The sequence below is a fragment of the Echinops telfairi genome, unplaced genomic scaffold, assembly GCF_000313985.2.
Source record: "Echinops telfairi isolate 266 unplaced genomic scaffold, ASM31398v2 ScPeMD7_2291;HRSCAF=2852, whole genome shotgun sequence".
NCBI lineage: Eukaryota > Metazoa > Chordata > Mammalia > Afrosoricida > Tenrecidae > Echinops > Echinops telfairi.
The window spans coordinates 16565454-16583237 of NW_022106189.1; the positions used below are offsets into that span (position 1 = coordinate 16565454).

The 17784-nt window shown below is 40.1% G+C and overlaps 1 protein-coding gene across 2 annotated transcripts in view; it reads right to left on the reverse strand.

Annotated features, from left to right (window-relative positions):
* Positions 1–8689: 8689 nt before the first annotated feature.
* Positions 8690–17784, reverse strand: part of RPGRIP1L (RPGRIP1 like) — a 123485-nt gene continuing 114390 nt past the window's right edge. The window contains exons 24-26 of one of the 2 annotated variants that reach the window (XR_006680409.1): positions 13097–13230; positions 10942–11139; positions 10745–10763 (exon numbers count right to left, since the gene is read on the reverse strand). Coding sequence is in view for 1 of the 2 variants with exons in the window: in XM_004704667.2 (XP_004704724.1) it covers positions 11027–11139; positions 13097–13230 (247 nt within the window). In the remaining variant the exon portion in view is untranslated. Of the gene's footprint in view, positions 11140–13096; positions 13231–17784 lie in introns of both variants that reach the window. The other variant, XM_004704667.2, reaches the window with a different exon arrangement.

A 17784-nucleotide genomic window follows, 5' to 3' on the forward strand; every position in this document is an offset into this window, starting at 1 on the left:
TGTAAGGGGATGCCCAGTGGCCTACAAATGGGCTTTGGGCCTCCACTCTGCATGCCCCCACCGCATTCAAAATGATAAGATTTTTTGTTCTGATGATGCCTGATACCTGACCCCTTCGACACCTCATGATCACACAGCTGGTGTGCTTCCTCCATGTGGGCTTTGTTGCTTCTGTGCTAGATGGCCCCTTGTTTACCTTCAAGTCGTTAAGACCCCAGACACTATATCTTTTGATAGCTGGATACCATCAGCTTTCTTAGCCACATTTGCTTATGCACCCACTTTGTCTCCAGTGAGCGCATTGGGAAGGTGAGCATCATAGAATGCCAGTTTAATAAAACCAAGTGTTCTTGCATTGAGGGAGTACTTGAGTGGAGGCCCAAAGTCCATCTGCTACCTTAATACTAAACCTATAAATATATGCACATAGGTCTATTTCCCCATCCTCACATATAAATATATTTACATATGTACATGACTTTATTTAGACCTCTACAAATGCCCTTTGCCTCCCAGCTCTTTCCTCTATTTTCTTTGACTTTCCTCTTGACCCACTATCATGCTCAGTCTCCATTTGGGTTTCAATAATTCCTCTTGGTTACATTACCCTTGATCATGCCCTACTAGGCCTCCTACACCATCCTTAGCACCAATTTGGATCACTTGTTGTTCCCTTGTCCCTGGGTTTATTAACACCACTTCCTTTCCCTCCAACTCTCCATCTCCCATGTCCCCCCAGAACTGTCAGTCCCATTGTTTTCTCCTCCAGATTGTTCATCCTGCCTGTCTTATTTAGACAGACCTGTGGAAATAATAACATGCACAAAAACAAGACAGAGCAAAACCAAGCAACAAAATAAAACAAAACAACAGTATCAACAAACCAATGATAAAACAAAGCAAAACACAAGAAGAAAGAAAAGCTTGTAGTTAGTTGAAGGACTGTTTGTTGGCTTTTCGGAGTGTTTTCCAGTCGAGTCTGTCAGGGAACCATGCCCTGGCCCCAATGTCTATTTTTGTTATTCCCTGGGGATTTCTTTGCTCTCCTCCCTTGCTGTTCTGTTGTACACCCTTATTGTTTGGCCTCCGTGTGGTGGGTTCAGATCATGCAGAATTCCCACACTGTGTCTCCAATGTCCCATGTAGGGCTATGGGTCAGTGAGGGATGTTGTGTCTTATAGTGGGGCTGGCCATATGTTCTCTGTGGATTGGCTGATCTGAGCAGGAATATCGTCCTCAAGGCTTGGTGGGCCAGGATGTGCTCCACTCTCTCTTCCTCCCCCTTCATTTGCTCCCGTGTGTTCTGATCAGACATGTCCCTCTCCCGGAGCTGCTTATTCATTGCTATCCTCTGATATAAATTCTGTTGGGGGGAGGGGCAGGTGTTCATGTAGTTGGGTTTGTGGCTGGCCCCTCAGACCTCTGCACTGATTCCCTACTGCATGCCAGCATGTGGCATTCACCTTTGTCCCACTGGGGTTTCCCTCTCACCCTAGCTTATTGGGAATCTGTTGTTTGGAGGGAAAGTTGGATGGCCCTCTCAGTCCTCAGGCTCTGGAGTCAGCCTGTGTTGCGCTCTAGTTTCTCTGGCTTCTGTAAGTGCACATCTGTAGCTCTGCAGGTCATGGTCTGAAGGAAAGTGTTGGTCTGGGTGCGGGAGTCCATAGCTCAGGGTGTGGGGTGGTCTGTTCCTGGCTGAAGGCACTGCAGACAGGTGGGCATGAGGGAAAAATGCCCAGCATGTCTGTTAGTGTGCAGCTTTGCCACTCAGAGCACCGATGGTGGGGGAAGCACTGGGGAGAACAAGAAAATGGTAGAAAGGAGAATAATGCCGGTCTTGGAGGAGGGATCCTCCAACAGGCAGTGGGAGGGCCCTGTGCCATTTGGGGTATCAAACTGTGGTCACACGGGCTTCTGCTGGATGGCTGGCAGGCATATGATACTGCTGCTGGGGTTTATAGCTGCAGTGGGATCTGCAGCAGCACAGGTGGCTACCAAATCTACATGTACTCATGGCTATCCTCCCACGCTATTCCACATGTGGTCATCTTGCATATCTACCTATATATCTACTCATGTAAACTATGGTTTGTTATTAGTTATTACAGGATCATGTAATATTCTTTACCATTGTTGCCTTTTTCTTTTGTGTAACTTCTAGTGTCTTCCTTAGCCTTGGCCAATTATACTGACTACTCCTGTGATAGGTTTATTGTGTCAACTAGGCCAATAGGAACATGTGGGTGGATTTTAATCAGGTTGTAACTTGAATGGAAGATAAGTGAAATAAATAAAGACAGCTGGCATTCCATCTCCCCCTTGCTCTGTGGTGATCAGACTAGCGTGCTGCTGCTTTAGCTATCTCTCTGCCTCAACCTGTGTGCTACACTACTTGTGGGTCAAGCCAATCCATGGATTATGTTGCTAGAGCTTAAGCCTCCTTTGAGACCTGGTGCATACACTGCTTGAGCTTGAGGCTGGTGGATCCTGTTGGCCCTGCTCGAGTTCAAGATCCCATCAGGGCCTACTTTGCTAAGCTCCTGAGATACTAACTGTTGCTGATCCACCCTGCTGTCTGCTCCCTTGGCCTTGGAACTGGTAGCCCATATGAGTTGAAAGACTTCCAGCATAATAACTGTTCCATGAAATTGAGTTGAACTGAGCCCTCTGTACTGCTCTGTGGATTAGCTGTTACATTCCTTCTTACTGTGTAACCTATTCTCACACACACACACACACACACACACACTCCTACTTTTGTTTCTATAGAGAACAATGCCTAACACAGATGCTTTATAAGTATTTTTTTCTTCCCATTCACCCAAGTTACTATGTGTCTTCTACTAGTGATTTTTCTACCCTTCCCCTCCAATCTCTGGTAGCCACCAACTAAAATTTTTTGCTGTGTGTAAACTTTTTCTTTACCCTTAAAGCAGTGGTCCCACACAATATTTGTTCTTTTGTGATTGACTTATTTCACTCTAATGTCCTCCAAGTTTTTCTATATTTCAAGATGTGGATTTATCATTATTATTTAACATTGTATAGATTTACATTGAGTGAATGCACCATTATCTCTTTATTCATTCATCCACTATTGGACACTTAGGATGTTTCAATCTTTTTGATACTAGGAATAGTGCTCTGATGAATATATCATGGCTCTTATTTCTCTAAGATACACACCTAGGAGTAAAATGAGTTACAGTCAGTTAATGTGGCTCTTTTAGCCATAATACCTTATGTGATGTAAGCCTGGATTTATGACTGTGGCTATAGTTTCATTTTGGAGAGCAATCTCTACTAGTAGGCAAAAAAGGGTTGGATTAAGAACTAACCTTAGTAAAGGGTGTGAGTCAAGTCAAACTCTTATTTCCTGGATGATATCTTTAAGACACCACCTTAGTATTTCGTATGAACCAGGCCACACTTTGTTTCTTTGATGGCTTCTTTAAGGCCCCATCTTAGTACCAGCTGCAAACCAAGCCACACCCTTTTCCTTGGCTATATAGTGGTATTACCATACAGTTCTACACACATCACCTCACCTGGAAAGCCAGACCTATATTTCCTGAGATTTCATAGAAGCAGAGACATGGTATGGCTTGGTTATTTCTGGCTTCTGGCTCTAGATCCTACATTTGGTTCATCATTGCCTAACCTCCAGATTTAACTGAACAGTACCCACTACCATATGAGACATTTCCTCAAAGTTTTGTGAATTTCTGTAGGATGTTGCAGTGATTTATTGAACCCAGGGATGTGAAAGAAGATACACAAGGGAGGAGTTGGGGGATAATGGATCTTGGAGGAGTTGGACATTTGGGACATTATTAATCTCCAACTCCTCATGACTAGTCTGGTATTAATTCTTCTAAAATAAATTATTACCGTATGATATTTCTAAATCACGTTATTTCTAGATCTAAAATTTAAGGAAAGGCATATGGTTTTCTACAGTGGTTAGAGTGTCATGGGAAGGGCGGTTGGTGCTAGGATAGGAGAAAGGTAATTGTAGAGTGGAGGCATGTGTGACCTCTGCCTTGTGGGAATTGGCCTTGGCTTGGTGTGGAGTTGGATTCTCCCCCCTACTGAAGCTAGCAGAGCTTGTGATGTGGTGTGAAGACATTTTCTCAGGTGCCTGAGTATCGTCTTTGATGACATGTCTATTCATGTTTTCTGCCCATTTTAAATTGGATTTTTTTTAAAGTATTAAAGTTTTCTATAACTTTCTTCAAAAATACTCCTTTGGAAGTTGTGTTATCCTGTGTTCTTTATAAAATCAGTTTATGAGGTGAGATTATATAATTTTGTATCAGGAACGTCACTCTCATAGTTGTGGAAGTGGTTAAGTTTAGTCTGGTTGAAGTACATGGGTTATATGTTAAGCTGGAGGATTCTCCTGAATTAGATAGCTGTTGGGGCTGATGAACCAAGAAGCATGAAGATGAACCCGGAAAACTACAGGCTGGTGGAGGCAGAGGCAGATGAATCCTAGGTCAGCAAGTGTGTTAGGCCAAGTTCTTAAGAGATGTAGAACTAGTGACATATATGCAAAAGAAAACTTCATATCAAGAGAGCAGACAAGCTCACAACTTCAGAGCAGACAAGCCTAGTCTGTTTCGAGTATGTGAATCATATGCTAACTATTACTCTGAGCTATTCTTTATATCTTAAAAAAATATCCCCTGAAAGTCTTCTAAAACTAATAATTTCAAGAACCAGATGGGATTCAAGTGACAACAGCAACTCGAAAGATTAGATGGAAATTTTAAGGGGCAGTGTTCATGGAGCAGGGAAAATTAAAAAACAGTACAGTGAGAATGACTGCACTTAGAAGAATGTCATCAATGTTACTGAACGCTTTGACATGCAGAAGCTGTTGAATCGCTGTATTTGGCTGTGGATAGTCTCACCACCACCAATAGAACCTATTCATTAGGTTGGGGGTAGGTGGCTCAAGTTTTGCATATTCAGTAGGTCTTTTTTCTTCTTCTTTTGGTTAGAAAAAGATCCCCATCCCCTAGGCTATATACACAGTCTTTTAAGTTTTCTTCTGAAATTTATCTTATTTCCCCCTAGTTTAAATGATTATGTGTATAAATGTACAGCAAATAAAGACAGATTTTAAGGACATATTTTCTTAAAGTTTTTAAAAGTTCTTTAGGTTTCAGTTCCTTTCCAGTGACTCCTGGGAGCCTTCTGAGGTCTAGCCTTGGTTATATTATTATAAAAGGTAAAAGAAGCAAAGACATAACAATTAGCCTGCTGCATCTTTTGCTTTCATATTGTACCAATGTACTTTTAAAATAAGAAAGGTTTTAACACAAAAGAATGTTTAAAGACCATTGGAGCTTCCACAGATGCTGATATATAAAGAAGTGATTATAGCTCAAGGATAGAAAATAGAGATGGAGACATGTCCCTTAACTAACTCCAAAAGAGTAGGAGGGGGACAGATAGAAGATGCTTGGATGAGAAATCTACATGACAGAGTAGATGGCAGAATTATAAAGATGAAGGTGCTAGTTTGGTTTCTAGTAAAGACAGAGGCAATGTTGTTACAGGGATGAAAAAGTAAATCAGGAAGAAGTTGAGAAAAGGGGGACTTTTAAAAAGCAGAAGAAAAGCCCTGAGATATCTACTACAAAAATAAGAGCATGATTTTATTTCAGAAAAATTGAAGTGAGAACAAGGCCTAATGTATTAATTAATTTAATGTGGGAAATAAAGAGGTAAGAAGGTGTAACAACAGCAGAAACATGGGCACTATTTTTCAGAATGCGAGGCAGTAAGGTTTGGTCTATTAGCAACACTTGGAATGGGAGTGAAAAGCTTATCATGCAAGATAAAAGAGATCAAGATGAGATGTTTACAAGAGATTTATCTTTCCATTATGATTTTATTAAAATGATAGGGCCAAGTGAGTTCAGAAATGACAGGAAAAAAAATTCAAGTCTGATCCCACATTTCATTGTATTATCCCAAACCCAATCTCATTGTAATTGAATAAATTTCTACTCATAGGAGTCCTATAGAATTGACATATAATACAAACTTATAGTTCCATCATATTAAAAAGAGCTGTGCAATCATCACTGCAATCAATTTTAGAGTATTTTCTTTCTTTTTTTTATACTTTTGGGTTAAATTTATTCCTAAGTATTTTATGTTTTATACAGAAATACAATTTAAAAAAAAATTTTAAAAATCATTTTTTGGGGGACTCGTATAACTCATATCACAATCCATACATCCATCCATTGTGTCAAGCACATTTGTTCATTTGTTGCCATCATCATTCTCAAAACATTTTCTACTTGAGCCCTTGGCATCAGCTCCTCATTTTCCCCCTCCCTTCCTGCCCACCCCCTTATGAACCCTTGATAATTTATAAATTATTTTGTCATGTATTATACTGTCTGACATCTCCCTTCACCCACTTTTCTGTTGTCCATCCCCCGGGGGTGGTGGGGGGTGGTTATATGTAGATCCTTGTGATAGGTTCCCCCTTTTTACCCTCCCCTCCCCTTACCTTCCTGGTATCGCTACTCTCATTATTGGTCTTGAGGGGTTTATCTGTCCTGGGTTCCCTGTGTTTCCAGTTCTTATCTGTACCAGTGTACAATTCTTTCTTATACTCATTGTTATTAGCTTCCCATTCCCCCTACCAAGAAATTATTAATTCAGCTAGTGTCTTTATCAATTTACCTATCCTGGACTTCATATACAGAAAAACATACAAAACAAAACAAAACCCAACTAAAACTGAGGAAAACCACAATAGAACAGAAAGCAAATATTAATAACTAGAACAAATTCAAAATGAGTCAAAAGGGAAAACAAATGATAAAGTATTAAATTTTAATCTAACTGCATCTGCAACAATCCACTTTCCAATGCACACTGTTTGATAGCAAAGCTATTCACATCCCTGGTGTATGGTCAGAGGAGGTTCACCAGAGGCTTAATCCATGTGGGGACCCTTCAAATGGGCTTGGGACTTTGACTGTCATGCCAGCCTTCTACCTTTGAATACTAATTGACATTTTCAGTTTTAAAAACACTTGTCTTTATAGCTTGCTATTTTTAGCTTTCTGGTTGATCTTAGAGGTTGTTTATGCTCAGAACAAAAGGGACATAGAACCATTTGCTACCATTCATGGATCTAATTTAAGTGTGCTGCCCTATCTACAGTAAATCATGGATTTTGTTTTTCTTTACAGCAGTTACATGTTGGACTGTGATCTGCCTGGTCAGTAGTTCAATACCACCAGTAACTCCGTGGGAGAAAGAGTGGGCTTTCTCCTCCTGTAATGAGTTATGTAAAACAGTTATAGTCTTAGAAGCCCACAGGGGGTTGGTTGCTATGAGTCGGCATTGACACAAAGGTTGCAAGTTTGGTTTTTTTGGTCAAGATACCCAGAAACCTTCAGGCATAAGTGAGTTATTAAAATGTCCTCTCTTAATTGGGATGAACTATCTTGATATAGCTAATTGCTTGATAATTTTGTATCCCCAAAACTCTCCCTGGGTTGTTTTGACTTAAAGAAAGATGACATTTTACTCATATTTGCTCACAGATGTGATTTTCACTTTGCTATCTAGTGCATAAGGAAATAATTCTAAATTCAGCAACAGTGCCAGTTTGACAAAATGAAAAAAAGTTATTTTCCATATCCACAAAAATGTTAATCAGTTTCTTGTTAGAACATGTGTAAAAACTGGTTTTCATTGTCACAGCTCTTGATGTCAGATTACTAAAATAATTTATGTTTTGTTGTGGGAACATGAATGCATGCAAATACTCCCAAATCACATGACCACGTCTCAGCCCACACTTCTTCATAACACTTAGAAATTATATGTATTTTGTGGTAATGAATGAATGGCAGGAGCAGCAGAATTTCAACGTGACCTTTCTTTATTTGATTAAACATATTCTCTATTTATTCTTAAAAAACTAATTTAAGTTAAACAGCAATAAACCATGATAATTTAGAAAACATGTTGAAATTGAGAGTGAAGAGAAATGTTCTCAACATAAACCACACTGTAAACCATAAAACTTATTTTTGTCAACTGCTTCTCATGACAGTGGCTGGGAATTTGACATTTCTGCTACAGTAGGCAAAAAGCATGTAAAATATACCCTTCTGCACACCACAACACATCTCTATTTATACATCCCAACGAAAAGCATTAAGCTCAAAGTGCTGGGAGTACTGTTTATATTTACACTAGAAGCTGCAAATGCACACAAACACCATCTTAGGCTAGAGTATTGGTGAAGCAGACCCTCCTGGCCCCTGAGCTACACTCACTAAGAGATAGGCAAAGGGCAGGGAAATTTTCAATGGTTAACATAGGAAGGGGGGAAAAAAAATCCTTGGCCAGATCGTGAAACCCAACTGAAGTATCCAGATGATTGCATCCCATACCATTTTCCTCTTCAAAACGTGCTGGCAGTGCTTAATTACTTCTGTAAATGAGCAGTGTGGACGCTTGCAATAGTTTGAAGCTGAATATTCTAAACCCAGAAAATGTCCCATAAATTAAACCAAACCCACTGCTGTCAAGTCCCTTATGCCGTAAGGTGACCAGATTTAAAGCAGGACACCATTGGCCCAGGGGGTGGGGGTGGGGTTCTTGATTAAAAATTTGGTCTATATGGACCAAATAGACCGTTCCCTAGCTCGTCGTGCATTCTTTCCAAAAATCGTGACTGTCCTGCCAAAAGCGGGACGTCTGGTCACCTTCCGGCGGTGGCCCTGCAGAACAGAGGACAAGTGACCCACAGGATTTACAAGGCTGTACTCTTTAAAGAATCAGCTTTCTCCCAAGGAAACACTGGTGGTGTTCACACTGCCGACTTTTTGCTCAGCAGCTAAGCACTTAACCTCTGCACCACCAGGGCTCCAAAACCATCAGAGGGATCTTAAATACTCTATTAAAGTAAACATGAACATGACAGAAACATGGCTAAGGTCTGATCTTATACATTTCAGAGAGTAGATCCCATATGTTCTATCCACTTAACAGGTCATGGAAGTCAGCACGACCAAGCTCGCTTCTCCTAGCAGAAGGGCAGATGCAATGTTTAAACAATGTTTTAAAACAATAACACAAACCTCCTGGGGGAATGCCACAATAAGTGTCTCACCAACCACTCAGTTAATCCCAGGCTATAATCTGGCTGTTTTAAATCACTGCAGGGAATATTAAGGGCCTTAATGACACTCGTAACTGCATGAAGCCAAAGAAAGCTAAAATGAGAGGCCAAAAAGATGAGCTCAGAGCCAGCTAAAGTGACAACAAACATGTGGCTGTTTGCTAGGATTGGAGACGTTTCGTTTGCAGATGTTTGTGGTCTCTAGAAGGTTCCAGAGGAATGAGTTGTTACGAAGATTTGCAGAGCTTGTTGAGAGCAAGGTTCTCCTTGGAGCGGGCAGACCCCAGGGCAGGGAGATGCAATGGTATAGACAGAATTTATAGATTTCTGTGGTCAGCTCATACTCTACTGGTCTCCCAATGTACATCAACAAATTAATATTGTACGGATGTCATTGCAAAGTCTCCTAAAGAGGAGAGTCATTATTGAAGCCATTAGAGCACAGATGGTTCAAACTATATGCAGATATTCATACTTGCATTTTTGCATTATAGCTACTTTTTTTTCCCTCTGTTGAACTGTAATGAATTGTCTCATAATCTATTCCATCTTCTTGCCATTAGCAGGCTTTGAATGTTCACAAATAGGAGCAAAGAACTCATTTTCCAGAGCTTTAATCACACAAAGAGGGAATGCCTAATTCTCTAAATGAAATGGTCTGTGATCACTGAAGCAGAGATTTAATATATCACGGCAAATTAGGTAGATTTTAATAAATTACTTATCTCCCTGAATACTTTACATATGCTTAAGAAGGAACATAGCCTGTTTGCAAACAGTGAAAACCCACAGCCTATAAAAATCCTTTGAAGAAAATGACAAATAAAAAAGTAAATTAAAAAATGAAACGCATTATGTCCTGGCCCTCTAGAGACAATTCCTTTGCAGCATTGATTCACAGCTCCATTAAAAATATCAATTAAATCCTTCAGTGAGATTGGGTAAAAGCTAGAAAATTAACTTTCTGAGCTGCTTTTTAAGGATCTGGCAATCCAGATATACCCCCCAGCATTGTACAAGTTGGATGTAAATTTTAAAAATGATGAAAAGATATTCTGTTCATGTCTAACTAAGCATATCAGAATTTGAGTCACACTTTAATAATTTCTTTCTATATCATAGGCTAAGTTTTCAAAGTGTAAATTATATGTATATGTTACACACACACATTTCCAGATCCCATATCACCAATAAAAATAATGAGTAAGAAGAAATGCTATTTTTTTTTAAAGAAAAACTATTGTAGTAATTTAATAAATTGGTGCTGTTTCATTCTTTATATTTAATTGATAGAAACTGCATGCATCAAAGAAAATGCATACTGAGCTTTAATGTGCATAAAATGGATATTAGCATTTTAAAGAGGAAGATTAACACATTAATCCAAGTAATTTTCATATATTGCTTCTAATAAAATCTTCACAGTATAAAACTCCTAATGAGGCTAATCATAGGCATCCCATTTAGTGGGCCGATTAGGGAACACATAAAAAATTATTTCTTTTTTCATAGATTTTGTAAGATTTATGCTTTTTGCTTATTAAAAATAAAAAATGGGAATTGCATTGCAGGTCTTCTTTCTCAGGCTATCCTGTAGGTATAAATTATTGAGAAGGTGTTACCCATTGTGGAGGACTTAAATCCTGAGGGGTGGTCGACATGGGAAAGAGGGAGTAGAAAGATAAACAAATAAAAAGTGCACAAAACTTGAACACTTCAAACTCAGGTCTCCCCCTCCCAGTGCCCCATGAATTATAGATTATATATACCAGAGTAATTATAGAAACCTCGGCTCAGAGCAGCTTTCATGTGAGCATTTACTCAGGAGTAGGAGATGCCTCTGGAGCGGTTCCTTCAAGCCTCTAGGTCCTCTCTGTATTCCTCATAGACAGACCTTAGGGCATGGAGAGCTTCAACTGTTACCCGGAGCTTGCCAATACCTTCACCATCTGCTCGCACATCAAAAACTAGGGAGAAAAATAGCAGAACACGTTAATAGAACTTTCTTTAGATATGCGAGCTGAAGTAATAGTTTAAAAAAAGAGAACAGCTTTACAAAAGCTTTGCTCAGTGCTCTCTTAGAAACCTGAAAAATAGAGTTGGTCAGGTATACATAGAGATGAATTAAAACAAATGGCATAAACATGTATAGATTGCTTGTGGAGCTAAAACCAGTCTCCAAATCCTGATGACGACTAGTGAAATGTACGATGTTTCTCACCCAGAACCAGGATTGTTGAGCTAGGAAGAAATATGCCTAAAAGGGATCAAGATACAAGAAGGCAGAAGCCTTTGGCCTAACACACAGTACTAATGACACATTCAGAAAGGTCATGGTTCGGATTGGTTATCGTTCTAAGAAAAACATTCTTTTGGAAAAAGTTTAAGATGGCAGAGCCAGGAATCTTACGGTCTGTGGAGGGGCTTTGAGGTGCCATGAACCAGTGCTGCCGGAAAAGGGACGGGCACGCTGGAGTGGATTTGTGAGTTGCCTTGTCTTGGGAGACGGGCCACAGCTGTCAATGGCATTCCAAAGGTGAAACTTTCGACGGGAAGCCTGAGCAGCACTGAGCCCAGTGGTTGAGGCGGGATGGGATGCAGATTCCATAACTGAGATCCTCATTCCTCTAAGGACAATATTCCATCCTTCCTAGGGACTAAAGATCAGAATCCTGGACTTTGTAATTTTGACAGCCCGTGTAAGCATTCTGGTTATATTCCTTGTGGTTTTCCTTGGACTTTAACATGCGTGTGTAAATGTCTGGGTTTTAATTCCAAGAACATTTGTCAGGAGATCTTCAAACAAAATGTGTTGTACAAGACTAGGTGAAGAAATGAAGAGCAGAGGAGAATGCAGTAGCACATGTGTTTCCCCCACTTGTGTCCCTTGGTTTTCACCTCTTCTTTGGGAACGCCCATGTTTATGTCTGACATAAGCCAGAATAACCAAATTCTGACCTGACCAGCACCTACCTCTTTTGACTCTGTCCCCAATTCATGGCCAGTTTATGTAATGTGACTATCAGCTCACTGTGGCACATGCGGCCTCACAGAATGATTGAGGGGTAGCTAAACATAACTGACAGGAAACAAGATGAAGAACATAAAGCATAGATAACTTTGGATATTTTCTGCCCAAATCTCCTGGACCTGGCATCTTCAAGAGGGTTTAGGTTACTATGTTAATTCTCTCAGCCTTTTTTTCTGTGACTGTCACAGTTGTGACCAAATGCCGGTGGTTAGACTTATCATGTACATTTTCCACCAAAGGCTCTGGCAGCTGAACAAGTGAGACTCGGAATCTTCCTCCGTGTTCTTTCTCAGATAGCCCAGGCCATTCCTGGGCATGACTGAAAAACATCTGATTGACAAAGTATAATTCTTTCAGTAGGCACTACATTTATTTTATAAAAGGAAAGGGTAGAAATTGAGCATTTTTGGGAGTTATAGGTGGTGAGGGGAAAATCCATTTGCCAGGAATTTCTTACTACTCCTTGAATCTTGATGGCCAAGTGTTATCTGCAGTGATGATTATGTCTCTGGATTAAATCAAAGCTGAGAAAGACAGTCATTACCACTTAGAATAATACGCTAAAGAGAAAGTGTTTCTCATGAGAAATGAAGCTTCCATAAACAACATTTAACAGCTCCTGTGTCCAAATTCTTGTCATACCTTCCACCAATGCTAAAAAATTCCTGCAAAGCTTATTAATTTGTAAAACTTCTCTTTTTCAAAGGAAGGCAGAGGGCAGAGGAGGGATGTAGGGAGAGCTTCCATTTCAAGGAAAAACAAGCTGGGACTTACAAAAGAGTCAACTAAATTGTGATTCTATGTCCCTTCAGGCAGCAAAAAGACAGATTTCCTAGAGTCTGGATTCCAGCGATGGTTTGGATACACAAGTGGAGCAATATGGCCTCCCATACCATCAATATTTTGCTCGATGATGTCTCTGCCTTCCTCAAACAGATCACTGAGGTCGATCTTCGCGAGGCCGATGTCCTCACACTCCAGATCCTGCTCATCCTCCAGAGGGTCACTGACCACAGTGAAGCGGAGACTGAGGACAGACAGAAGACAGATTTCTCACCCAGTGACCCCATGAAACGAAACCCTTAGGTGAGTTTCATCATTTAATCCGAAGCTATCTCAGGAAAAAGAAAGCTACATTAGTCCAGTTATGAAGTGAACACTGGAATTGTGACAGCACAATTGTGAACACTCACTTTTTGAAGAACTGATGAACCTTTACCAATCATATTTTGAACATATTTACTTTTAAGGCTAAATCGATAAAGTGAATAAAGACTATGGAGGTTAGGCCAGTCACTCTGGATTTGTTACTAAGCAATTAAACCAACTATATGTATTCTATGAAATGCATAGATTAGACTTCATAAGTAATGAACATTCCAAATCATGTTAGATAAATGCTGTACTTCTGCCCACCAGCTAATGTTTGTATTACTTCAGCAATCTTTTAACATTCAATCATAGCATCCAAGTTTTATTTTACTTTTAAACACATAATTACAGGTTTCTCTGGAACTGATTCGAATTAGTGGCTTGTGTTGAGGCCAAACACACTTGGACTGACCAAATGACAGGAATTTACAGCTCAGAGCTCTTTTGATATGTGTTGGCAGCATAGCTTAAACCAGAGATGCTTATACACTTTACAATTTTAAACTTTTCAAAATGTCTCCATTCCAAATCAGAAACAAAACAAGAAATCTAAAAACTGAATTCTCTCAGAAATCATGCCTTAAAAATTCTCAAATATAAATTCCTTTCAAAGTTCTTAGTTAAGTATGACAATATTCTTAACTAACTTGCAGAAAAGAAGTACTCAATTTATTATTTTACTACATTCTCACTTTTAACTGGTGATATATTTGGATTATTAAAGAGACATCCTTAAATTTAAATAAAAAATAACAATTATACAATAAATATATATGAAGATTGTAGCCGGTAAATGGGACAGATGCTTTATAAGATGCATAAGATAGGAAGATTCTGGAGAGATTCTGGGTCAACGTAGCCTCCAAGCTACAAACACAACAAAATTCCTCTTATAAACATAAAGAGAATCATTAAGAAAGTAAAATCAGTACTCTCATAATTGGTCCTGAGGGGTTTATCTGTCCTGGATTCCTTGTGTTTCCAGCTCTTATCTGTACCAGTGTATATCCTCTGGTCTAGCCAGATAACCCCTCAGGACCAATCAGGAGATAGCGATACCAGGAGGGTGAGGGTCAGGTGGGGGACAAATGGGGAACTGACAGACAACAGAAAAGTGAGTGAAGGGAGACATCGGACAGTGTAAGACATGAAAAAATAATTTATAAATTATCAAGGGTTTGTGAGAGAGGGAGAGTGGGGAAAAACTGAGGAGCTAACACCAAGGGATCGAGTAGAAAGAAAATGTTTTGAGAATGATGGCAACAAATGTACTTGAAACAATGGATGTAGGTATGGGTTATGATGAGGGTTAAATACAGCCCCCCAATAAAATGATTTTTAAAAATGTCTAGAAAATAATGATGGCAACATATGTACAAATGTTCTTGATACAATTGATGTATGGATTGGTACAAGAACTGTAAGAGCTCTCAAAATGTTTTTTTAATTTTTTTAAATTAAAAAAATAAAGTAAAATCAGATTATCTTGAATCTTGGAAGACAAGTGATCTAAAAGCAACGTGATCTAAACAAATTTCTCCAGACCTGGAAGGCTGTGGGTGGAAACAGAAGGGGCAAAACTGGTAGATGTAGTGGGCTTAGGAGGAGAGTGGAGAGATGAATAGGTGTTAAACCAGTCCTGTTTCCCCAGAGGAGGTATAGGTCTACAGACTCACAAGCAGAGAGGGGCTATGGAGTCCTTATGGAGCCTTTTTCTTATCTATTTTTGTGTATATTATCCCTCACGGAATGGATAAGATCAACAACTAGGGTGCCACCAGGCCACTCTTGTAATTGTACACATTCCCCTGGCCCCCCACACCCGGGTCTATTGCCTGAGGCTAACAACACAATAACAATGACAACCACTGTTCTTTTTCTAGATCTATGGTGTTGGTAGAAAGGGAGGTCAGCTACTAACTCCTCACAGCTGTCCCTGACTGAGAGGAAAGCCTGCTCACACACTGTTTTCCGGGGCTGAGAGAGCCCGCCCCCAAATCATCTTATGGTTTCTACTCTTTCTTTCTTGCACCACAGTCAACTGTCCACATAGAATGTCATTGAAACAGCAATTAATCTCTGTCTACTTGAAGAAGCAGGAAAGATAGGCACAAGCAAGTGATCAATACACATAGTCAAAGGAATTTTCTGAAGAAGAAAAACAGGCCAAGAGAGCTATAAAAAAGTAGAAAAATTAGCTATCTTAACAGCAAAAATGAAATCCAGAATATTAACAATTGATAATAGAATTAGTAACAATTATTATTTTTAAACTTATTATTTTAAAAATCTATTAATCATTTTATTGGGGGGCTCTTACAAATTTTATAACAATCCATCATTCCATTGTATTAAGCACACTTTTACATATGTTGCCATTGACATTTCTAAACATTTTCTTTCTGCTTGAGCCCTTCGTATCAGCTCCTCTTTCTTCCCCTCCCACCCTTGTGAATCCTTGATCAATTATATATTATTGTTATTTCTTGTCTTTTACTGTCCATTGTCTCCCTTCACCCACATTTCTGTTATTTGTCCCTCTGGGCGGTAGGCTATATATCCAACCTTGTGATGGGTTCCCCCTTTCTCTCCCTTGTACCCTACACCGCCCCCCTACCCTCATGATATTGTTACTGAGAGTTTTATCTGTCCTGAATTCCATGTGTTGAGAGCTCTATGTGTTCCAATGTGTGTTTTCCAGTCTAGCCAGACTGTAAGGTAGAACTGGGCCATGGCAGTGGAGAGGAAGATACACTCAGGAACTACAGGAATGTGTATTTCGTTGATTGCTATACTGCATCCTGGTTGAATAGTCCCTTCCTTGTAACCCTTCTGTGGGGGGATATCCAATTTTCTACAAGTGGGCTTTGCTATCCACTCTAACCCCCTTTTACATTGATATAATTGTTTGTTTTGGATCTGTTATCTGATCCTGTTGATACCTCATGATCACACAGGCTGGTGTGTTTTTTCCGTGTGGGCTTATTTGCTTCCCTGATACATGGCTGCTTGTTTAACTTTAAGCCTTTAAGATCATAGATGCTTATCTTTTGATAGCTGGGCACCACCTGCTTTCTTCACCACATTTGCTCAAGAACACATTTTGTCTGCAGTGATCATGTTGGGAAGGTGAGTATCAAAAAGTGCCAGAGTGTTCTTGTGTTTAGAGAAACCTTCAGTAGAGGCCCAAAGTCCATCTGCTATCTTAAATATATGTACATTGGCCTCTACCCCTTTTATTATAAATTTATATATATATATATATATATATATATATACATGCCTATAGCTATACCTGTGTAAATAGCTTTTGCCACCTAATTCTTTCCTCCATTTCCTTTCACCTTCCTCCTGTCCCACTACATGCTCACTCTCCATTCAGCTCTCAGCAATTCCTCTCAGATACATTGTACTTGATCAAATCCCACCAGGCATTATATGCTGTCCTCACCATCAATTTTAGATCTCTTGTTCCCTTATCCCCCTCCTTGACTCCTTCTTTCCCATGGGTCCCATTGTTTGTCCTGCCTCTCTTATAAAGATAGACATAGGGCAAAAGAAAACAAAAATAAAAATGATAGATAGTTCCAATTCTGTCTCCTCACCCTTCTGAGTGTTTTCTAATCAGGTCTGGTGAGGTGCCAAGCCCTATCCCCTGAGTCAGAAGTCTATTTTCAGGGTTCCTCAGGGACGTGGTTACTTTGCTACCCTTGTTGCCCTATTGCACTCCCTTCTCATTTCACCATGCTGTGCATGGTGACCAGGACACTTTCCGCACTGTCTCTCGTGTTGTCCCCTGTAGTGCTATGAGTCTGTGTGGGAACATCGTGTCTCATAGTGGGGCTAGACAACACTTTAAAAGACTAAAGCGAGGTCAAAAAAAAATGGCAACCCGATAGGACTCACCTGCCCAGAGCTCCTGCTGCCAGACCAGAAAACTGGGAGGTAAGGTGAAGGAAACGGGGAGGTGGTGTCTGGAAATTGGAACTAGGGTACCAGGGTCTCTCCTGAACCCCATTTTTGTGTGTGATTTCCACTCACAAAGCAAAACAAGAATGCTTTAAAGTGCTCTAGCGAGCCTGTGCGCCAGTTGTGCCCTTGTCGGGAGCAGCGGTTTCTCCAGGCTGATGCCTTAAATGGGACAGAATCCCAGACACAAGGTGAACCCCATGCCAGAGCTCTCCACACAGTTGGCTGCCTTGAGCTCACATCCTGGGGAGTGGCAGTAGCCATAATTTAGAGTAGAAAAAAAGGCAGATTATTACCTAAAGTAGATCGCAGTATGGGAGAAAAAAGGCGGAGAGTCGGAATCCAGGGAGAATTAATTCCAATTGGCTGAGAAAGAAACAACCACCCTGATAAGTTGGATCTCCCCTTCTGGGGACCAGTCTGACAGCCCCCAAATCAGAGCACAGCACAAGCATAAAAA